General features: G+C 37.0%; 1 protein-coding gene across 6 annotated transcripts in view; it reads left to right on the forward strand.

Moving 5' to 3' along the window:
• The window catches only part of LOC127881998 (H(+)/Cl(-) exchange transporter 7-like), a 147,161-nt gene extending 122,135 nt beyond the window's left edge, over positions 1 to 25,026 (forward strand). For all 6 annotated transcript variants that reach the window (XM_052430339.1, XM_052430340.1, XM_052430338.1 and 3 more), the window contains 8 exons: positions 5,919 to 6,095; positions 7,225 to 7,310; positions 8,939 to 9,056; positions 10,561 to 10,632; positions 12,445 to 12,531; positions 15,307 to 15,390; positions 19,667 to 19,747; positions 24,404 to 25,026. In XM_052430339.1, coding sequence (XP_052286299.1) covers positions 5,919 to 6,095; positions 7,225 to 7,310; positions 8,939 to 9,056; positions 10,561 to 10,632; positions 12,445 to 12,531; positions 15,307 to 15,390; positions 19,667 to 19,747; positions 24,404 to 24,502 — 804 coding nt within the window. In that variant the 3' untranslated portion in view covers positions 24,503 to 25,026. The remainder of the gene's footprint in view (positions 1 to 5,918; positions 6,096 to 7,224; positions 7,311 to 8,938; positions 9,057 to 10,560; positions 10,633 to 12,444; positions 12,532 to 15,306; positions 15,391 to 19,666; positions 19,748 to 24,403) is intronic.
• Positions 25,027 to 25,049: the final 23 nt, after the last annotated feature.

The following is a 25,049-nucleotide window of genomic DNA, read 5'->3' on the forward strand; positions in this document are numbered from 1 at the left end:
TTTCACTGGTACATTGTAAACCTAGTTTATTGATTGGTACATTTTGACCCTAGTTTGTTAACTGGTACATTTGGAACCAAGTTTGCTTGCTTCTGCATTTTGAACCAAGTTTGTTCAGTGATATATTTTAAATCAAGTTTGTTCATTGATATATTTTTAGCTCATCTATTTTTTGAAGAAAAAAAAAAAGAGCTATTGTCATCACCTTGGCGTCGGTGTCGGCGTCGGCGTCCGGTTAAGTTTTGCGTTTGGGTACACTTATCTCATAAAGTATCAATGCTATTGCATTCAAACTTTACCACTAAAGTATCATAGATATTGCTTTCATACTTGGAACACTCACAAACTATCATTAGGGGACAGTAAAGGACAAGTTGCATAACTCTGGTTATCATTTTGACGGAATTATTGCCCTTTTTTGACTTAGTAACTTTGAATATATGGTTACATTTTGAGTTTAGATCCACTTTACTTCTTAAGTATCAAGGCTATTGCTTTTAAACTTTAAATACTTTCATGCTATCATGAGGGTACTGTACCTGGCAAGTTGACTTTTACCTTGACCTTTGAATTACCTTGACTCTCAAGGTCAAATTATTAAATTTTGCTAAAATTGCCATAACTTCTTGCCACAATCGACTCCGTCCAAACCATCCCCCATGCCCCCCCCCCCCAACCCCCCTAACCCGAATCCCCCCCCCCCCCCCCCCCATCCAATCCCCCCCCCCCCCCCCCCCCGAATCCCCCCCAATTATTTTTTCTGATCATCTAATAAATGACCAACACACCCTCACACTAAAGCCCCCCACCCCCAAAAAAAATATTTTTATGCCCCCCAGTAGGGTGGCATATAGCAGTTGAACTGTCCGTCTGTCTGTCCGATAAAAAACTTTAAAATTGGCGATAACTTTTTCACTTTTAAAGATAGCAACTTGATATTTGGCATGCATGTGTATCTCATGGAGCTGCACATTTTGAGTGGTGAAAGGTCAAGGTCATCCTTCAAGGTCAAATGTTAAATTTATGGTGTCTGTCTGTCCGAAAACTTTAACATTGGCATTAACTTTTTCAATATTGATGATAGCAACTTGATATTTGGCATACATGTGTATCTCATGCAGCTGAACATTTTGAGTGGTGAAAGGTGAAGGTCATACTTCAAGGTCAAATGTCAAATATATGACATCTGTCCGTCCGAAAACTTTAACATTAGCCATTACTTTTTTAATATTGAAGATAGCAACTTGATATTTGGCATGCATGTGTATCTCATGAAGCTGCACATTTTGAGTGGTGGAAGTTCAAGGTCAAGGTCATCCTTCAAGGTCAAAAAATAAAAATAGAATTCAAAGTAGCATTCTCATGAAGCTGCACATTTTGAGTGGTGGAAGTTCAAGGTCATCCTTCAAGGTCAAGGTCATCCTTCAAGGTAAAAAAAAAATCAAAGCGGCGTTATCATGAAGCTGCACAATTTGAGTGGTGTAGGGTCAAGGTCATCCTTCAAGGTCAAGGTCATCCTTCAAGGTCAAAGGTAAAAAAAATAAAATCAAAGCGGCATTATCATGAAGCTGCACATTTTGAGTGGTGGAAGTTAAAGGTCAAGGTAATCCTTCAAGGTCAAAAAAAATATATAAAAATTTGAAAGCGGCGTTCTCATGAAGCTGCACATTTTGAGTGGTGGAAGTTCCAGGTCAAGGTAATCCTTCAAGGTCAAGGTCATCCTTCAAGGTCAAAGGTGATTTTTTAAAATAAAAAATCAAAGCGGTGTTCTAATGAAGTTTACATTTTGAGTAGTGGAAGTTCAAGGTCAAGGTCATTCTTCAAGGTCAAGGTCATCCTTCAAGGTCAAAGGTAAAAAAAAATCAAAGCAGCATTATCATGAAGCTGCACAATTTGAGTGGTGTAGGGTCAAGGTCATCCTTTAAGGTCAAGGTCATCCTTCAAGGTCAAAGGTCAAAAAAATATTATTTCAAAGCGGCCTTCTCATTAAGCTGCACATTTTGAGTGGTGGAAGTTCAAGGTCATGGTCATCCTTCAAGGTCAAAGGTATAAAAAAAAAAAAAAAAAATTCAAAGCAGCCCAATAGGGGGCATTGTGTTTCTGACAAACACATCTCTTGTTTTTTTTCAATCATGGTTAAAAAACACAAATATTTATTTTTATTATTTTATTTTTGAAATACCGTCCAACCATCCCACCCAAGAATCCCCCCCCCCCCCCAAAAAAAAAAAAAACCCTCCCTCCTTTGTGATTGAAATTGAGATAGGTCCTTACACCTTTAAAAAGAAAAATAGATGAGCAGTCTGCACCCGCAAGGTGGTGCTCTTGTTAAACAAGTTTGTTGACTGGTATATTTTAAGTCAAGTTTGTTCACTGGTACATTTTGAACCTAGCTTGTTCAGATTCTTGATGACTTATCGGTTTTCCTTTTTACATTTTCTTGTTCTCAAAGAATTTAATAAAAAATATTGGGCATGCATTCAGTTGAAATGCTAACTTCAATTACTTTCCATGACCAAGTCTCAAGTGTCCTAACTGAGATCTTGTAAAAACATTAAACAGGACAGAACAAAGCATACTCTAAACATGTCTGTATGCATGGTTCCATAAGCATTGCTGCATGCAACTGTTAATTGTACTATAAGCATGTATGTGTACCCATAAGCATGTTTTTGTACCCATAAGCATGTCTTTATAGACATATGCATGTCTTTGTACCCATAAGCACATCTTTGTACCCATAAGCATGTCTTTGTAGACATATGCATGTCTTTGTACCCGGAAGCATGTCTTTGTAGACATATGCATGTCTTTGTACCCATAAGCATGTCTTTATACCCATAAGCATATCTTTGTAGACATATGCATGTCTTTGTAGACATATGCATGTCTTTGTACCCATAAGCATGTCTTTGTACCCATAAAATGTCTTTGTACCCATAAGCATGTCTTTGTAGACATATGCATGTCTTTGTAGAGATATGAATGTCTTCGTACCCATAAGCATGTCTTTGTACCCATAAGCATGTCTTTGTAGACATAAGCATGTCTTTGTAGACATATGCATGTCTTTGTAGACATAAGCATGTCTTTGTAGACATATGCATGTCTTTGTAGACATAAGCATGTCTTTGTAGACATATGCTTGTCTTTGTACCCATAAGCATGTCTTTGTACCCATAAGCATGTCTTTGTAGACATATGCATGTCTTTGTACCCATAAGCATGTCTTTGTAGACATAAGCATGTCTTTGTAGACATATGCATGTCTTTGTAGACATAAGCATGTCTTTGTAGACATAAGCATGTCTTTGTAGACATATGCATGTCTTTGTACCCATAAGCATGTCTTTGTGCCCATAAGCATGTCTTTGTAGACATATGCATGTCTTTGTACCCATAAGCATGTCTTTGTAGACATATGCATGTCTTCGTACCCATAAGCATGTCTTTGTACCCATAAGCATGTCTTTGTAGACATAAGCATGTCTTTGTAGACATATGCATGTCTTTGTAGACATAAGCATGTCTTTGTAGACATAAGCATGTCTTTTTAGACATATGCATGTCTTTGTACCCATAAGCATGTCTTTGTGCCCATAAGCATGTCTTTGTAGACATATGCATGTCTTTGTACCCATAAGCATGTCTTTGTAGACATATGCATGTCTTCGTACCCATAAGCATGTCTTTGTACCCATAAGCATGTCTTTGTAGACATAAGCATGTCTTTGTAGACATATGCTTGTCTTTGTACCCATAAGCATGTCTTTTTACCCATAAGCATGTCTTTGTAGACATATGCATGTCTTTGTACCCATAAGCATGTCTTTGTAGACATAAGCATGTCTTTGTAGACATATGCATGTCTTTGTAGACATAAGCATGTCTTTGTAGACATAAGCATGTCTTTGTAGACATATGCATGTCTTTGTACCCATAAGCATGTCTTTGTGCCCATAAGCATGTCTTTGTAGACATATGCATGTCTTTGTACCCATAAGCATGTCTTTGTAGACATATGCATGTCTTCGTACCCATAAGCATGTCTTTGTACCCATAAGCATGTCTTTGTAGACATAAGCATGTCTTTGTAGACATATGCATGTCTTTGTACCCATAAGCATGTCTTTGTAGACATATGCATGTCTTCGTACCCATAAGCATGTCTTTGTACCCATAAGCATGTCTTTGTAGACATAAGCATGTCTTTGTAGACATATGCATGTCTTTGTACCCATAAGCATGTCTTTGTGCATGGTACCATATGCATATTGTAAGTTGGGTATTTATACACTGTACATCCAATATAATGCGCTCCGTTATATCGCTGAATCCAATATAATGCGTGTGGGTATTGGCTTCCAGTTTTTTTTCCAACCGTTCATTTCGATCTCGAGCCTTTTCTTGAAATTCAAATATGGCGCTGCCCATTGTGTTGAATGCATAATTGTTCAATTATAATTGATTAGTGAATAGTTACTATTACCTTGGCATTTGAGAACATAAGCGTGATTATCTATTGTTTGATGCAAATTAAGGTGTCTAAAAGTAGCGTGTATTTATCAGTGTTTTACGCTCTTTTGCTGTTACTATATATGTTCTATCGATATTTTTAATCATTGACAGTTTGACAAGGTTTACGAGACTTGTCTCACTTCATTGTTTTATGTCGACATTATGAGTTTAACTAATGTCTGCTAAGATGCAAATGAAGTATCGGGCAAAGAGACATTAATGATGTAATCAAGATTATTAGTTACATCGGAACGCAGGGTAATTGTTATTCAAAAATGCAAATGTGATTAATACAAAGTTGTTTTTATGTGAATAAAAATGAAGATATGTAGATACATTTAAACAAGAATGGTTTGGCAATATGAATAATAGTTTTGTCTTAGATATTTATTGGATATTAAAAACAAGTCTTGAATATGAAACATACTTGGATTTACTGCCAAAAAGATTTCATAATACTCTGTTAAACAAAGGGCTTCTTTCCACCCTTTAAGAATTTTAACTGGAAGATACATATAATCATATTTTTCGTAATGAACGATTCTGTCAATGTTGTGATCAAACGGACATAGAAGATTAATTCCATATGTAAATGTCCTTGTTTCTGTCGAATAAGGCAAAATATAAAAAACCTGTTCACTAAGTGAATCCATCATTTTTAATTAAGTTCCATATTCTATTGAACCCAACTTGTGAAATTGAAATTATAAATTTGTGTTAACCCGTTTACACTCAGAAGCAAAGTGAAAATGGCGATGTGCAAACAGCATTAAACCAGAACAGCCTACGAGTAACTCGCAGTCTGTTCAGGATTTATGCTGTTTGCTGCTCATCAGTATCTAAGGGTTGGGAATTACCGGTAAGCCTTTAAAACTTGAATTTAGGAAGAAAGGTTTTTAATTAAAATCAACTTTCTAAGGGACTACCAATGCGTGAAAATACGTATCTAAGTGGTAAAGGGTTAAGCAAGATTAAAGACGTTAATATTTATAATTATGTCCTGATTCTATCATAATAGTTTAACAAATTTGTTATGAACATTACAAATAGTTTAAATTGTATAATACATTGGTAGTTTACATAAATACTAGATATTTTATAGCTGTTGTAATATTGATTTCAAAATGTCCATTGCTCGTTTTTGGAGATTTAAACATGCGCATAATTTTGCATTTTCATTTAGTTACTTAATAAATAATCTGTGGCTTAAGGTAGAGAAACAGGCTAATAAATAATCTGTGACTTAAGGTAGATAGATAGGCTAAGATAAGATAAGTGGTTATTTTTTTTCCCTTTAACATCAGTGAGGATTAAACTATCCCTATTGTATCCATAGGAATGTTCAGTCCCTACAGCAGTTTTATGATATGACCCTCAGGCCAGGTATTTGGTCATTGCAGGCGCAGGAGATAGGCAAGTACGCCTTGATTGGGGCCGCGTCCCAGCTGGGCGGAGTCCTGCGTACGACCATCAGCCTGACCGTCATCATAGTGGAGTGCACGGGAAACATTTCCTTTGGCCTGCCCATCATGATAGTGCTTATGATCTCCAAGTGGGTCGGAGACTTCATCTCAACGGTTAGTACTCTAATTTAAAATACGCCTGTTTATTTAATCTTGATTGCTGAGAAAGCTTAAGGCTTATTGAAAAGCTCTTGAACCCGTTTCCTGTGTAGAACCATTACTTGGTATCTTTAGGGTAGATTTAAGGCATGCTTCCAGAGTGGGAATCCAACCCATGACCTGCCGATGGCTAGGCTGACACCATTTTAACTGCGCTGTGGCGACCTTAACTTGAGGGGTTGGTTTAGTTTTAGGCACAGCATGTTGTTTCCTACATATTTATATCACCCTTAGTAATAATGTCAGGCGTTGTGTGTCCTGTGTCTTGCATTGTCATTTTTTGTCTTGTTAGCCTGTTTGCACTCTAGTGGCAACGTTTTTAAATAAAATTTTGATAAAACTTAAGTATTTATTTGGATAATATTCAATATTCACCATTCATTTAGAATTTTAGTTTGACCAACCTTTTAAATGCCAAGACAAATGTTTTGGCAAAATGCACCAAAGCGTCATTCTACAACTTAATTATCTGATTAAAGTGGAATTATCCTCTTCAATTTCCCCAAAATGCCATGTTTTTTTAAAGATTTTTTTGAAATTTGGATCAAATCTCAACAGTGCTTTTTTGTTCAAATTCAGGGCCATTATATGCGCCCATGCCCAATAGAAAATGTATATTTTTTCCCCAAATGGGACCCAAAAATTCCCCAAGTAAAGGTTTCCAAAAAGAAATTTACGTATTTTTAAATAAATGTTTAACCCTTTGAGCGCTGGAACCGGAAGGCCTTTGCAAACAGTTTGGATCCAGATGAGACGCCACAGAACGTGGCGTCTCATCAGGATCCAAACTGTTTGCGATTCTAATAGTATTCTTTGGAAAAAAACAAAGAAAATGCTAATTTTAGAAATTTAGCAGACAACATTTTAGCAGACGACGAATTTCCCAGCATGCAAATGTTTAACATTTAGTACATCTCCCACCCAGCTCTACAGGTTGAACCTTAGTTAACATAATATTGAAAACACTTTTATTCTACCGGTAATTTTCAAAGTATTTGTAAAAAGGCAATGTAATTTTTCACAATTCAAACAGACCCGGCCCCATTCCCAAAATCATAAAAAAAAAATCTGCTTGTTATTACAGGGCCTGTACGACATGAACATAGAGGTGCTAGGTCTGCCCCTGTTACCATGGGAACCGCCGGCACTCTGTGACACTATTAAAGCATGGCAAGTTCTTTTGTTAATAATTATACACCTGTTGTTTTTTTAATTACTGTAATTGATTTCCATTATATTAACTAATATTATACTACAAAGAAAAAAATTCTAAATTTTTAATTTGAATTTTCCTTTGTCAACAATTATTGTTAGTCTTTAGGTTAGCATACGTTGTTGGGTGAAAATATTGCCATAGCTGTTAATAGCTATACAAATAAAAAAATAATAAATAAAGTTTAAGCTTGAACTTGATGACCTGACTGCCCAGATGTGTAGACATGACTGCCCAGATGTGTAGGCATGACTGCCCAGATGTGTAGGTATGACTTCCCAGATGTGTAGACATGACTGTCCAGATGTGTAGACATGACTGCCCAGATGTGTAGACATGACTTCCCAGATGTGTAGACATGACTGTCCAGATGTGTAGACATGACTGCCCAGATGTGTAGGCATGACTGCCCAGATGTGTAGGCATGACTGCCCAGATGTGTAGACATGACTGCCCAGATGCGTAGGTATGACTGCCCAGATGTGTAGGCATGACTGCCCAGATGTGTAGGCATGACTGCCCAGATGTGTAGGTATGACTGCCCAGATGCGTAGGCATGACTGCCCAGATGTGTAGACATGACTGCCCAGATGTGTAGACATGAATGCCCAGATGCGTAGGCATCACTGCCCAGATGTGTAGGCATGACTGCCCAGATGTGTAGACATGACTGCCCAGATGTGTAGGCATGACTGCCCAGATGTGTAGGCATGACTGCCCAGATGTGTAGGCATGACTGCCCAGATGTGTAGGTATGACTGCCCAGATGCGTAGGCATGACTGCCCAGATGCGTAGACATGACTGCCCAGATGTGTAGACATGACTGCCCAGATGCGTAGGCATCACTGCCCAGATGTGTAGGCATGACTGCCCAGATGTGTAGACATGACTGCCCAGATGTGTAGGCATGACTGCCCAGATGTGTAGGCATGACTGCCCAGATGTGTAGGCATGACTGCCCAGATGTGTAGGCATGACTGCCCAGATGAGTAGACATGACTGCCCAGATGCGTAGACATGACTGCCCAGATGCGTAGATATGACTGCCCAGATGCGTAGGCATGACTGCCCAGATGTGTAGGCATGACTGCCCAGATGTGTAGACATGACTGCCCAGATGCATAGACATGACTGCCCAGATGTGTAGGCATGACTGCCCAGATGTGTAGACATGACTGCCCAGATGTGTAGACATGACTGCCCAGATGTGTAGGCATGGCTGCCCAGATGTGTAGACTTGACTGCCCAGATGTGTAGGCATGACTGCCCAGATGTGTAGGCATGACTGCCCAGATGTGTAGACATGACTGCCCAGATGTGTAGGTATGACTGCCCAGATGTGTAGACATGATTGCCCAGATGTGTAGGCATGACTGCCCAGATGTGTAGGCATGACTGCCCAGATGTGTAGACATGACTGCCCAGATGTGTAGGCATGACTGCCCAGATGTGTAGGCATGACTGCCCAGATGCGTAGACATGACTGCCCAGATGTGTAGACATGACTGCCCAGATGTGTAGACATGATTGCCCAGATGCGTTGGCATGAGGTATCATACTGGTTCATTTCTGTTGTCTTTGTAGTGACCTGATGAATTCTCCTGCCCTGTGTGTAAACAAAATAGAGAGTGTGGGTCGCATAGTGGACATTCTGAAGAATGAAGCCTTCTGTGGATTTCCCGTCGTCAATGCCAAGGGATTGGTAGGACTTGTTCTTTTATATCTGCGTATTTCGAAGTTTATGAGGTCCTTCCGTGACTGGGACTGCATTATGTGAAGAGCCAGAGAGTGCCCTATCTCTCCAACCTAATAAGCTATATAGACTCAAAAAATTTGGGACAAACTCTGAAGTATTATTGCTGCAATTTAAAGCGTTTTTCTTTTTACTGCAATATTTTCAAGTTTGATGTGGCCTTGGGTTGTGAAGGGGAGGCCTTAGTACTTAGAGGAGACCCCATCTGTCCAGTATGGGAACCACCAACCAAGCTCGCATGCTTCCTGGCATGGGGATCGATCCGTGGTTGCCGTGGTGAGGAGGGCATGTACCAGCCACTGCGGTCACCGGACAGCCATTATACTTTAATAGCAGAGTTGTTTGCATAATATTACTCTTAAGAAAATATGTAGGTCACTTAGGCAATTTTGCTCAGAGGTAAAATATTTTGTTTAGCAAATATTTCTATCTTATCTTCTTCTACAAAACAATGATTAAAAAAATGCAGCTAAATTGTTTACTTTTTTTTGTTATCTGAAGACCCTTTTTGTTATAAATAATCAAAACAAAGAGAGAAAATAAAGGGAGAAATCTGAGCTTAGGTAAGGGATGATGAACAAAATAGATTATTTGCTTTACACTGAAATGCCACTGCTTGATCTTCAGTCTGTCTGAACCTTGCTAAATAAATTTTCTCTCAATTCTTACCCAATATTATTGATCCACCAATACTAGTTCAATCTAGTCGCCTAGGTGTTGTGGATATGGTGTCTGCCTAGCGACTGGGAGGTTATGGGTTCGATCTCAATTGTGGGAGTGTTTTGAAGCTCTTCCCCAAAGACTCCCAAGTACTGGTTCTACCCATGACACTGACTCTTGAGCATTTCAATGAGCATTAGGCTTTCGATGAAACCAATCGAAAATTAATGTGTGTTGGTAGGATTTAACTTTAGGGAACATTTCAGATCAAGTTTTCTGTTAGAAATTTGGCGTGGTCTGCTAACAAAAGGTTACAAAATGTTAATTACCATAGTATTTAATAAATACCAAAAATGGCACAGCCAGGGACTTAAGGAATTACCTGAATTTAAAGCCACACAACTTATTTGGCAATATATTTAGTAAATGTAAGTATAAATAAGAAACATATTTTATCTATGCCAATTAGAATATTTCTGGTGGTTACAAGGTAGAAATCCGTCTTTTTTGCGTTTTAAAACTTTAAAAAAATAATGGCGTTTGTCAAAATGGACGTATACATATAGAAATCCTACTTTCGGTTTAAAAAGCGGTACCGTTTGAAAAATAATAAATTACTTGCTAACTAGGCTATGGATTTAATGACAATTTTTCACACTTTCAAATTGCATCTCTATGTATTGATTATCATGTATTTCATTTCAAGGTCAGAGGCAAAGTGTGTGGCTTTAAGGAATATCCTGATGTTTTTTAAAAAGCTTTATGAATATGGGCCCTGTTTGTCTGTTGGTAGGATTACAGCAAACCTGAGAAGGTGCGAGGTCTGATCCTGCGATCTCAGCTGCTTGTCTTACTCAAGCTCAAGGTATTGGGGATTTTTATATCCTCCATTCTTAAGTTTAACCCTTTGCATGCTGGGAAATTTGTCGTCTGCTAATATGTCGTCTGCTGAATTGATAAAATTAGCATTTTCTTCGATTTTTTTCAAAGAATATTATCAGAAAAGCAAACAGTTTGGATCCTGATGAGACGCCATGTTCTGTGGCGTCTCATCTGGATCCAAACTGTTTGCAAAGGCCTTTAAAATTTGGTTCCCGCACTGAAAGGGTTAAGGGGACAGGTTCACTTGATTCACTTTAGAAGCTCCATTCCCTTTGTATCTCTTTAAATCTATATTACCATACAATATCTAGTGTTGCGATTTTGGGCTATTACTATAAGGAACATTGATTTTGTATTGTTAACTTTATATTTTCGAAACATTGTACAAAATATTCCTTGATTTTGAGTTTTTATGTTACTTTAAGTGAAAGGGAGCGGGTACACTTGATTCACTGTGGAAGCTGTTCTCTAAGTCATTAGACAAAAACTTTTCACACCATTTACTTTTGCATGGTTCAACATATACAATTCTATATTCTTATGTAGTTGTGCTTGCGCAATTTTTATTACACAACGTTACCAATTGCTTAAATTATTTCCCCTTTTATGCCCTCATGCATCTACAGATGTTGGGGGCATTTAGCAAATTGCCTACCCGTTCTCCATCCATTACCCTGTCTGTTCGTCTGTACAAGGGTAATCTAAAATGACATGGTTTGTCTTAGATCAATAATTCCTCCTTCAATTCTTTAATTCTTGCATGAATGTTTTTTGAACATTTTCAACACACCGACACAACCAGACCGAATTGACATTGACATTTGGACTTATTCTGAATTTCCAAATTATTGGTTAACTCTCAATGGTGAGTTTTGCTTTGATATCAATACTTCTTTGATACTTGTTATCTATGAACACTAGTTGACACATCAACATCATTTATCCTTAATTTGACCTTGGACTGTCGTTTTTTTTTTCATTCAAAATCTGCTCTGGTATCAGGCTCCATTCCCAATGGAAAAAAAGTATATATTTTTCCCAAATGGGACCTTAATATTCCCAATTGAAGGTTTCCAATTTTTTTTAATTTTTTTTTTTAGATCTCAAAATTTTAGATCCCACCCATCCAGCTATATCAGTTCAACCTTAGTAAATATAATACTTAAATACACCTGTATTGTCAATTTTGAAGCATTTTTTAGCAAAAAAACAACACTGATTTCTCAATGTTAGGCAAAACACAGCACATTTTCCCAATCCAAAGGGACCTGGCCACATTCCCAAAATTGTTGGAAAAAAAACACTCGACTTAAGACTACCGGCCATTCAGAAGGTTCATTTTTTTTTTTAACCCAATAAGATGGGTTTCCTCTAAAATCAATACTTCTTACAAAGCTTTGATAATTCAAATGATGTTTTATCTATGAACACTTGCAACACACCTACATTACTTGACCTCATTTTGACCTCATTTTGACCTACTTTTGGACTTTTTCAAGAGCCTTGTTCTGTATAAACTGGGCTTAATGCATGTGCGTAGAGTGTTTTCCCAGATAAGCCTGTGCAGTCTGCACAGGCTAATCAGGAAGGTCACTCTCCGCTTTATGGATTTTTTTTGTTCATATGAAATCTCTTTTAAATGAAAATCCAGGTATGATGGAAAGTGTCGTCACTGATTAGCCTGTGTGGACTGCACAGGCTTATCTAGGACAACACTTTAGGCACATGTATTAAACCCAGTTTTTCCAGAACCAAGCTCATATTGTTATAACATCTGCAGTGATTTATAATGCAGATCTACAGCCCCAGCAGTCTGGTGCAGCCCAACACGGTAACACTGAAGGACTTCCGTAACTACGGCAACCAGCACTTAAAGATTGAGGTATGGGTCTTTTCTCAATTTTCAGAAACAACTTAACTTTAGTCTGTAATCCATAGAGTAGTTGTTATTTGAGTGGGAAAATGGGAAATGAATATTCCTGAATTGATGACCAAGATAATCCAGTGCAGTCCTCACAGGTTTATCTGGGACGACACTTTCTTCTTTAAAGGGGCCTTTTTACAGATTTTGGCATGTATTGAAGTTTTTCATTAAATGCTTTATTTTTATAAATGTAGCCATTGGATCTAAAAAGTTCCAGTAAAAATCAAGAATAAAAAAAAATTAAAGAAAAAAAAGTAACCCTCAACAGGACCCGAACCACTGACCCCTTGAGTCCTGGAGTCAAAAGTCTACCACTAAGACCACTAGGCCATCCGTCCTCATACAATGATGGAAGTATTTTATACTTTATATAAGCAATCGTCGTAACTTAACAAAATATAACGACAACAACAGAACTCTCTAAATTATTCAATCGTTTCGCGTTGCAAAGCTTTATAATTGTCAGGTTAAATTGTCTAAAGATGCATATAATGGCTATTTTAGAGCATGGTAAATGCTCAGTATTGCTATTCCCTCACAACTATCATACAAAACCAAAAATTTGCAAATCTGAAACAATTTTTTTCAATTTTGTCAATTTACCAAAACGTATAAATACCCCTTTAAGGAAATTTTTCGTTTTAAAGGAAGTTTTCTCTTAGTATAGGCACATGCATTTAGCCCTGTTTTCGAAGAGGATGTGTGATTTCTTTAAACATTTATTTATGTTGACATATGAGTTTGCTTAGTGTTCAAGAATTGGCAACATATGATGTTACTGGATTGACACATTCATTTATCACCTACTACCCCTTGTGTTCTATGTAATATAACCATTACAAATATTTGTATGCCCCCGATCTGTCTGTCTGTCTGTCTGCCTGCCTGTCTGCCTGCCTGTTTGTCTGTCTGTCTGTCTGTCTGTCTGTCTGTCTGTCTGTCTGTCTGTCTGTCTGTCCATCCAAAAACTTAACCTTGTTCATAACTTTTGCAATATTGAAGATAGCAACTTGATATTTGGCATACATGTGTATCTCATGGAGCTGCACATTTTGAGTGGTGAAATGTCAAGGTCATCTTTTAAGGTCAAAGGTCAAATAAAGGGCTCCAAGGGGCGCAAAAGGGGGCATTGTGTTTCTGACAAACACAGCTCTTGTTACCTTAAACATGTGTAACATAGCTTTGTGAGCTTTTTCATTGTCTCCTTTTTTGACTGATTAATTAATTAATGTTAATTACTTTGCTGAAATAGCATTCCAATTACAGGTGACATCACTCAATGTAATATCTTTATGCTTTTCTCATGAAGTATATGTAAATGTTATTTTTTTTTGCTAATTTAAAAGAATTTGATAAAATAGACCTTAATCTCATTTTCATTTCATACCATGATTTGTTGTTAAATTTGTCCAGGATATGTTTAAATGCTAAAAAAAGGCTCTATTGTTGACAAAATTTATGAAATTGTTTAACAAAATATAGTATGAAATGACAGTTTGTGTCAGAGCCTTTGTAATATTATGTAGATAATTTAACAATTTGGAACTCAAGTAAAAATACTTGAGTTCATCTTAAGGTGTTAATGAGATGTGACTGTTGCTCACAAATAACACTTTCCTTATGATATAAATAAGCCTTGCTCTGTGAAAAGAGGATTTAATGCATGTGCATAAAGTGTTGTCCCAGATTAGCCTGTGCAGTTCGCACAGGCTAATCAGGGACGACACTTTCTGCCTTAACTGGATTTTTGCTAAGAAGAGACTTTCTTTAAACAGACAATATCATAAAAGCAGAAGGTGTTGTCTCTGATTAGCTTGTGCAGACTGCACAGGCTAATCTGGGACAACACTTTATGCACATGCATTAAATCCTCTTTTCACAGAACATGGCTCAAATGATCCGCCCTCTCAGAGAACAGGGTTTCATGCATGTGTTTAAAGTGTTGTCCCAGATGAGCCTGTGTAGCCACTTACATTGTTAACTGCATTAAGCCCTACTTTCCCAGAGAGTGTTGTCCCAGATTAGCCTGTGTAGCCACTTACATTGTAAACTGCATTAAGCCCTACTTTCCCAGAGAGTGTTGTCACAGATTAGCCTGTTTAGCCACTTACATTGTAAACTGCATTAAGCCCTACTTTCCCAGAGAGTGTTGTCCCAGATTAGCCTGTGTAGCCACTTACATTGTAAACTGCATTAAGCCCTACTTTCCCAGAGAGTGTTGTCCCAGATTAGCCTGTTTAGCCACTTACATTGTAAACTGCATTAAGCCCTACTTTCCCAGAGAGTGTTGTCCCAGATTAGCCTGTGTAGCCACTTACATTGTAAACTGCATTAAGCCCTACTTTCCCAGCCTGTTTAGGCACTTACATTGTAAACTGCATTAAGCCCTACTTTCCCAGCCTGTTTAGCCACTTACATTGTAAACTGCATTAAGCCCTACTTTCCCAGCCTGTTTAGCCACTTATATTGTAAACTGCATTAAGCCCTACTTTCCCAGAGCACAGCCCAAATATAACAAAGTGAAATTCTAGTCATTAATTTCTTTATGTTTCATTGAAATGGTATGTTTTGGATAATGGTCAAATTATTTTGTGTGAGAAGGTGTTTATTAGAAATTTTTAGAAAATATACTTGTATAAAAATCATTATTACATATTTTTTGGTATATCAATACCAGTAACATTTCATGGTCCTTTGAGTTCATAATTATTTTTAGAACTGTTCTTATCATAGGATATACATATAACAGATGAAGAAAGGGACTACATGATGGATCTACGACCATATCTTTCACCAAACCCATATACTGTGGGACCAGTAAGTATCTATGACTGTATCTTTCACTAAACTCATATACTGTGGGACCAGTAAGTATAATCTATTACTGTATCGTTCACCCATATACTGTGGGACCAGTAAGTATCTATGACTGTATCTTTAACCAAACCCATATACATGTACTGAGGTACCAGTAAGAATCGATGACTGTATCTGTAACTAAACCCATATATTGTGGGACCATTAAGTATCTATGACTGTATCTTTCACTTAACCCATATACTGTAGGACCAGAGAGTATCTATGACTGTATCTTTCACTAAACCCATATACTGTGGGACCAGTAAGTATAATCTATGACTGTATCTTTTACCCATATACTGTGGGGCCAGTAAGTATCTATGACTGTATCTGTAACCAAACCAATATACTGTGGTACCAGTAAGTATCTATGATTGTATCTGAAACCAAACCCATATACTGTGGGACCGGTAAGTATCTATGACTGTGTCTGTAACCAAATCCATATACTGTGGGACCAGTAAGTATCTATGACTGTATCTGTAACCAAACCCATATACTCTGGGACCAGTAAGTATCTATGACTGTATCTGTAACCAAACCCATGATTTACTGTTGGACCAGTAAGTATCTATGACTGTATCTGTAACCAAACCCATATACTGTGGGACCAGTAAGAATCTATGACTGTATCTGTAACCAAACCTATATACTGTGGGACCAGTAAGTATCTATGACTGTATCTGTAACCAAACCCATATACTGTGGGACCAGTAAGTATCTATGAGTGTATCTGTAACCAAACCCATATACTGTGGGACCAGTAAGTATCTATGACTGTATCTGTAACCAAACCCATATACTGTGGGACCGGTAAGTATCTATGACTGTATCTGTAACTAACAACATATACTGTGGGACCAGTAAGTATCTATGACTGTATCTGTAACCAAAATCATATAATGTGGGACCAGTAAGTATCTATAACTCTATCTTTCACGAAACCCATATTCTGTGGACCAGTAAGTATCTATAACTGTATCTTTCACCAAACTCATATACTGTGGGACTAGTAAGTATCTATGACTGTATCTGTCACAAAACCCATATACTGTGGGACCAGTAAGTATCTATGACTGTATCTGTAACCAGACCTATATATTGGGTGACCGGTAAGTACTTGATGGATCTATGACCCTATCTTTTACCAAACCTGTATACTGTGGGACCGGTAAGTACTTTAAACATTCAAAATACCTCACTTATGAAACACAAAATACTAAATCTTTCCTGGATTCCTGCACACAATATTATTGTCTTGATAAGTATTCTATAGTTTTACACTCAAGCTGAAATTTAAAAAAAAAATAGGGAGAAGAACTATAGAAGACATTGTCTTTCGTTCTAATCCTATTCAAACATATTCATTGAATAAATGTTACATGTAATGCTATGTAAAACTATGTGTATTGTTTGAAATAAATATGTTTAAACTTAAATTAAAAAAAAACGAAGAAAACAACAACAACCTTTCTTTTAAGGTTAGTTAATCCCTTATGGAATTGATTTTAATGTGTATGGGAAATGGTAATGGTGGATGGTTGTCTCAATAATCAAATTATTTTACCCCCACAAACGAAGTTTAGGGGGATATATAGGAGTGAACTTGTCGGTCGGTCGGTTGGTCGGTAGGTCGGTTGGTCTGTCTGTCGGTCCGTATTAAGTGTCCGCTCTCTAATTCAAGTAGTTTTCATCCGATCTTCACCAAACTTGGTCAGAAGTTGTATCTACATGATGGCTAGGCCAAGTTCGAACATGAGCCTTGCCAGGTCAAAAACTAGGTCATGGGGACACTTAGTGCGTTTTAAACATTCAGCATGTTGTTTGCTCTCTAATTCAAGTAGTTTTCATCCGATCTTCACCAAACTTGGTCAGAAGTTGTATCTAGATTATCTTAAGGCCAAGTTTAAACATGGGCCTTGCCGGGTCAAACACTTGGTCACGGGGTCACTTAGTGCGTTTTAAACATTCAGCATGTTGTTCGCTCTCTAATTCAAGTAGTTTTCATCCGATCTTCACCAAACTTGGTCAGAAGTTGTATCTACATGATGTCTAGGCTAAGGTCGAATAGAGCCTTGCCGGTTCAAAAACTTGGTCACGGGGTCACTTAGTGCGTTTTAAACATTCAGCATGGTGTCCTCTCTCTTATTCTAGTAGTTTTCATCCGATCTTCACCAAACTTGGTCAGAAGTTGTATCTAGATGATCTGAAGGCCAAGTTTGAACATGGGCCATGCCAGATCAAAAAACTAGGTCACAGGGTCACTTAGTACTTTTACACATTGAGCATGGTGTCCGCTCTCTATTTCAAGTAAATTAAATCCGATCTTCACCACACTTGGTCAGAAGTTGTAACTAGATGATGTGTAGGTCAAGTTCGAACATGGGCCATGCCGGGTCAAAAACTAGGTCACGGGTCCACTTTTAAGCCTCACCATGTTGTCCACTCTCTAATTCAAGTAGTTTTTATCCAATCTTCACCAAAATTGGTCAGAAGTTGTATCTTGATAATGTCTAGGGCAAGTTTGAATATGGGTCATGCCGGGTCAAAAACAAGGTCACGGGGTCTCTTATTGCGTTTAAAACATGACAATGTTGTCCGCTCTTTAATTCAAGTATTTTTATGCCCCCCCTTTGCTCATGTCGGTCAGTCGGTAGGTTGGTCGGTCGGTCCGTCCACCAGGTGGTTGTCAGACGATAACTCAAGAACGCTTGGGTTAGGATCATGAAACTTCATGGGTAGATTGATCATGACTCGCAGATGACCCCTATTCATTTTGAGGTCACTAGGTCAAAGGTCAAGGTCACGGTGACCCGAAATAGTAAAATGGTTTCCGGATGATAACTCAAGAACACATACGCCTAGGATCATGAAACTTCATGGGTAGATTGATCATGACTCGCAGATGACCCCTATTGATTTTGAGGTCACTAGGTCAAAGATCAAGGTCACGGTGACTCGAAATAGTAAAATGATTTTCGGATGATAATTCAAGAACTTATATGCCTAGGATCATGAAACTTCATAGGTAGATTGATCATGACTTGCAGATGACCCCTACTGATTTTCAGGTCACTAGGTCAAAGGTCAAGGTCACGGTGACCCGAAATAGTAAAATGATTTTCGGATGATAACTCAAGAACGCATGTGCCTAGGATCATGAAACTTCATAGGTAGATTGATCATGACTCGCAGATGACCCCTATTGATTTTGAGGTCACAAGGTCAAAGATCAAGGTCACAGTGACCCGAAATAGTAAAATGATTTTCGGATAATAACTCAAGAACGCTTTTGCCTAGGATCATGACACTTCATAGGTTCATTGATCGTGACTCACAGATGACCCCTATTGATTTTCAGGTCACTAGGTCAAAGGTCAAGGTCACAGTGACAAAAAACGTATTCACACAATGGCTGCCAGTACAACGGACAGCCCATATGGGGGGAATGCATGTTTTACAAACAGCCCTTGTTCATCCAATCTTCACCAAACTTGGTCAGAAGTTGTATCTAGATGATGTCTAGGTCAAGTTTGAATATGGGTCATGCCGGGTCAAAAACTAGATCACGGGGTATCTTAGCGCGTTTTAAACCTCACCATGTTGTCCGCTCTCTAATTCAAGTAGTTTTCATCCAATCCTCACCAAATTGGTCACAAGTTATTTCTAAATGATCTCTAGGACAAGTTTGAACATGGGCCATTCCGGGCCTAAAACTAGGTCACTGGGTCACTTAGTGAGTTTTTTAACATTCAGCATGGTGTCTGCTCTCTAATTCAAGTAGTTTACATCCGATCTTCACCAAACTTGGTCAGAAGTTTTATGGAGATGATCTTAAGACCAAGTTAGAACATGGGCCTTTCTGGGTCAAAAACTAGGTCAAGGGGTCACTTAGTGCGTTTTAAAAATTGAGCATGGTGTCCGCTGTTTTTTGTGAAGACGACATGCAAAATATTATGTGTCAATGCGGCATGTGGGGGTATTCGTCACGTCTGTGACAAAGCTCTAGTTTATAATAGTTATTGAAGTTGGTTTCTAAATTTACCAATAGATGACAATATATACAGATTGTTCTGCATTCTCTTTTTCTAAGGTACATATAGTTTCTTAAAATATCTAATGTTGATTACATGTATTAGACTATGCAACACATTTGTGTCTAGTGGTCACTTGTCAATACCAGCTCATTTGTAATAAAGTTATGTTCATTGATTTCTCATATGCAACATTTCAGTCGTTTTCTCTGCCCCGGTTATTTCGTCTGTTCCGAGGTCTTGGATTGCGCCATCTAGTCGTGGTGAATGACTGTAACGAGGTATGTTGTGTGAGAAGGGAACTTGTGGTTTTTTAAAGCTTTACAGCTCAGAAGCAAAGTGTAAATGGCTACATGTATATGCAACTAGCCTGAGAGTTACGCCCAGTCTGTTCAGGTTTTATGCTGTTTGCTGCTCATCAGTACCTTATAGTTGGAAATGAAGCCTTCACAACTTGAATCCAGCAACAAAGGTCTTTGATTAGATTTTCAAAGGGATTATAACAAATGGGTCAAAGCGCCTACCTGAGTGGTAAAGGATTAAGGGTCATGAGATGGGGACAAGTTTTGATGTAACCTGAGTAGTAAAGGATTAAGGGTCATGAGATGGGGACAAGTTTTGATGTAACCTGAGTAGTAAAGGATTAAGGGTCATGAGATGGGGACAAGTTTTGATGTAACCTGAGTGGTAAAGGATTAAGGGTCTTGAGATGGGGACAAGTTTTGATGTAACCTGAGTGGTAAAGGATTAAGGGTCATGAGATGGGGACAAGTTTTGATGTAACCTGAGTGGTAAAGGATTAAGGGTCATGAGATGGGGACAAGTTTTGATGTAACCTGAGTGGTAAAGGGTTAAGGGTCATAAGATGGGGACAAGTTTTGATGTAACCTGAGTAGTAAAGGATTAAGGGTCATGAGATGGGGACAAGTTTTGATGTAACCTGAGTGGTAAAGGGTTAAGGGTCATGAGATGGGGACAAGTTTTGATGTAACCTGAGTACCGTAAAAACGCAGTCATAAGTCTACCCGGCTCATAAGTCGGGGGGTATACTTTGGTACCAAAATTGGAGATTTTGAGTATGTTAGCTTCATAAGTCGAGTCAGAAATTTTCTGTTTACAAGTTTCATAAACGGACGCCATTTTAAATGTACATGAAGTTGCGGTAGTATTCTATATATTGCACATGACGTCACTGTGGAACTGTTGAACGTAGTCAAAGCCAACACATGTATTCTAAACTTCGTTTAATATATTCAATACGATTTATTGTGGAAATGGAAAATAATATTTTTCAATATAGACAAGCAAAGCATAATCAACCACATAGAAAACAACATAGAAAACTTTAAACAATACGATCTTATGTACATTGTAATATACACAACACATTTAATGGGCGGATGAATGTTACCTTCATAGCACATTAAAATTCCTCGAAACTCGCGTTTGCCAGGCATATTCAAAGATTTATCGTAAGTCCAGTTGTGTTTTTTTGTTTATCTAATTAATAAATGGTTGCACTCAATAATCCACGCTAGTAATTATCCACAAACTATTTTCCGCTTTTAATCCGATGAAACAATATTATCACTGTAATCCAATCTTTGTACTTTTAATCTGACTGTCAAAACAATTGATTAGTGTCTCGGTAAAACGTGTTTTTTTAACAATGATTGACATACCCAAGAGACCGCTAACTCCACCTTTTTCTCTGAAACAGTTTCAAAGGCGGAGCTATACACGTGCTCAAGCATAATGGGACGATTGCAAGCGAGTTACAAACACGCGATTGGTTAAGCATATCGCTTCTCTAAACAAAGGAATCCAATTTTATCGGCGAGAAAGGTGTTCTTTATGGCTTCTCTACAGGAAACGGCTTTCCTTTGATGACGTCAAACTGTCGATTTACACATATTGCGAATTTTCGCGAGACTTTAAATGATGTCCTTGATTCTTTGTCTACATGAACAGTAAAAAACAACACCTGCTTACATGAAGATTTTGGATTAAATTATCAAAATAAAAACAAGAGTAATTGCAAACTGTGATTATATTAATTGTAAAGTATCAGTAAAAATACGACGTTTTGTTAGTCGTAAATAAACGATTTTTTTTATACAACAACAACAACTATTGCCGCGGGGATCAATCTTCGTCGAATTTCATTATTTTTTTTCATGGAATTTCATTATTTTTTTCATGGACCACCTCATAAGTCGAAACCGGTTTTTTAATCAAATTTTGGAGGTAAAAAATCTCGACTTATGACTGCGTTTTTACGGTAGTAATTGATTAAGGGTCATGAGATGGGGACAAGTTTTGATGTAACCTGAGTGATAAAGGATTAAGGGTCATGAGATGGGGACAAGTTTTTATGTAACCTGAGTGGTAAAGGATTAAGGGTCATGAGATGGGGACAAGTTTTGATGTTAACATACAGCATCCTTTTCAGCTCTAATAAAACACCTGCGATACTGTATGAATACGGTCCTCTAATAAAAGACCTGCGATACTGTATGAATACGGTCCTCCGCAATCAAATAAATAGAGTGCCCTACATGTAAATTGTACTGTTCTGAAAAAAAGGTATATTTTTTATCAGTTTAAAACCATTTTTTGTAAAGCCCCCATGTGAAAACCGCACTATAGAAGTTGCAAAGGTTGAATGAATGTGCCTGGATGCGTGAGCAAATGCACACTAGCTTTAGTTTGCCAGAGCTTCTCCTGTCTGAAAGTTTGTCATTTTTATTTTATGCTTTCCGGTGGTTTATAGAGAAATATCAGTGAATTAAAACTGATAATTTTACTGTTTCAAACAGTGAAAATTATCTATAATTTCACTGTTAATAATTTTTACTGTGAAAAAACGTAAAAAAAATTGACGAAATGACGTCATTATCCGATTGAAATTCTTTAGTTAAACTCTTTAACAATTTATATAAACTGTGAAAAACGCATAAAATAAAAAGAAAATTTGTTGGATTCGGTGGAATATTAATTTTAATTCAGGAGTGATCATAGAAAATATATTTTTTTCTATGATCACTCGTGAATTAAAATTGATCATCCACCGAATCCAACAAATATCTTCTATGTTATGCAATTTTTAAATAGCTTACCAGATGCATTGACTGTATAGAAACAACTTTTATAACATGACCTACGCTCCAGGAGTGAAATGACGTTATTTTTTTAACGAAATGACGTCATTATTCTAGCGAATTTCTTCAGTTAAGCTCTTTTACAATGTGAATAACCGGTGAAAAGAGCACAAAATAAAAAGAAAATTTGTTGGTCATGTTATAAATAGAATCTTAGATTCGTGGTCATATTGTATTGAAATTATTAAACTTGTCATCTAAATAAAGATAAAAACAGGGCAAGCCTCGTTTTTATCTTTATTTAGATGACTTGTTTAATAAATTCAATACAAAACGACCACTCATGCAAGATCCTATATTTCTGTGTCATACCCATCTTCCTATCTCAAAGGTCAAGGTGACTTTTATGTAAAGTATCACATTTTAGCGTTTAAAGGCTCTTCCAGGCATCAATTGCATCCATTATGCAATTTCTAAAAAACAACCCAAAAATAATAACCATGCACAGAAGACATTTTACCTGTTAGACTTGTCTTTCTAGGTTAAAGGTCAAGGTTAAACTTGTAGGTTAAAGTGTTCAATTTTGGCATATTTATATATCTTTTCAATATTGTATCTTCAACATTCAGCATACAATTTATAACACCTGTGCACCATGAGAATAAGGCCTGTCGCCCACAATTCATGTGTCCATTCCAAAAATATCAAGGTCACAAAGTTCATACGTATGATGTGAATATTTATTAGCATTATTGATGATGGGCTCGAAATGTTGATAACAATCATCAAGCTATGAATATTTGATAACAATTATCTAGCTATGAATATTTAATAACAATCATCTAGCTATGCATATTTAATAACAATCATCTAGCTATGCATATTTAATAACAATCATCTAGCTATGCATATTTAATAACAATCATCTAGCTATGAATATCTGATAACAATCATCTAGCTATAAATATTTGATAACAATCATCTAGCTATGAATATCTGATAACAATCATCTAGCCATGCATATCTGATAACAATCATCTAGCTATGCATATTTAATAACAATCATCTAGCTATGCATATTTGATAACAATCATCTAGCTATGCATATTTAATAACAATATCTAGCTATGAATATCTGAAAACGATCATCTAGCTATGCATATCTGATAACAATCATCTAGCTATGCATATTTAATAACAATCATCTAGCTATGAATATTTGATAACAATCATCTAGCTATGCATATTTAATAACAATCATCTAGCTATGCATATTTAATTAGCTATGCATATTTAATAACAATCATCTAGCTATGCATCTTTAATAACAATCATCTAGCTATGCATATTAAATAACAATCATCTAGCTATGAATATCTGATAAAAATCATCTAGCTATGCATTTCTGATAACAATCATCTAGCTATGCATATTTAATAACAATCATCTAGCTATGCATATTTAATAACAATCATCTAGCTATGCATATTTAATAACAATCATCTAGCTATGCATATTTAATAACAATCATCTAGCTTTGCATATTTTATAACAATCATCTAGCTATGCATATTTAATAACAATCATCTAGCTATGAATATCTGATAACAATCATCTAGCTATGAATATTTGATAACAATCGTCTAGCTATGCATATTTAATAACAATATCTAGCTATGCATATTTAATAACAATCATCTAGCTATGAATATCTGAGCCTCCTTGGGGCAAACAGGGCTAAATGCATTTTCAAAATCTGGGACAATAATTTACGCACCTGTATTAAGCCCCATTTTCGCAGAGCGGACTCATTTCTTTTTTTCCTGTTTTTCACAGCCAGTTGGGATGATCACGAGAAAAGACCTGGCCAAGTTCCGTGTGGAGTCAAAGAGAGGACTGATCAAGGTGGAGGAGCTCAACATCGCGACCAAGTGACCTGTAATATCGAACATGAAATGTTTGCATACCTCCATAGCCAAATATAGTATTTGATAATTTGATATGTTTTGTGTGAAATTATGCTTCAAAGCAAGAAAAACTTGCAAGCTCACCAAGATAAATCTGAGTTTGTCTTATCTGAAATTTACTGGGGCAGTGCTTATGGGCATGTGCTCATTTTATTATCATTGTTGCATAAGATGATAGAATGAGGTAGAGCGAAGGCAAGAATCAACAAAAAACACTATGCAAATACTGTGATAAATGCAAAATGTATTCACATGTAATTACCAATCATACTTAATGTATGAACTATAGTTCAGTCAGTTAGTAAAAAAATAGACCTAACCTGGAACTAATTGCAACATAATTTATTTTAGCACTTTTTGTATTCTAAATATATGTTGTTTCTGTGGAAAAAAGTCCTCCTCTTTTGTTCTTTCCATTTCAAATGTTTTTCTAGTTTTCACAATCATAAACCACAAATTTACATGTTAGCAAAATAGTCTTGTAATTTTTTTTACAAAAAATGTCATGCCAACCA

Source organism: Dreissena polymorpha, chromosome 5, assembly GCF_020536995.1.
Source record: "Dreissena polymorpha isolate Duluth1 chromosome 5, UMN_Dpol_1.0, whole genome shotgun sequence".
NCBI classification, from domain to species: Eukaryota; Metazoa; Mollusca; class Bivalvia; order Myida; family Dreissenidae; genus Dreissena; species Dreissena polymorpha.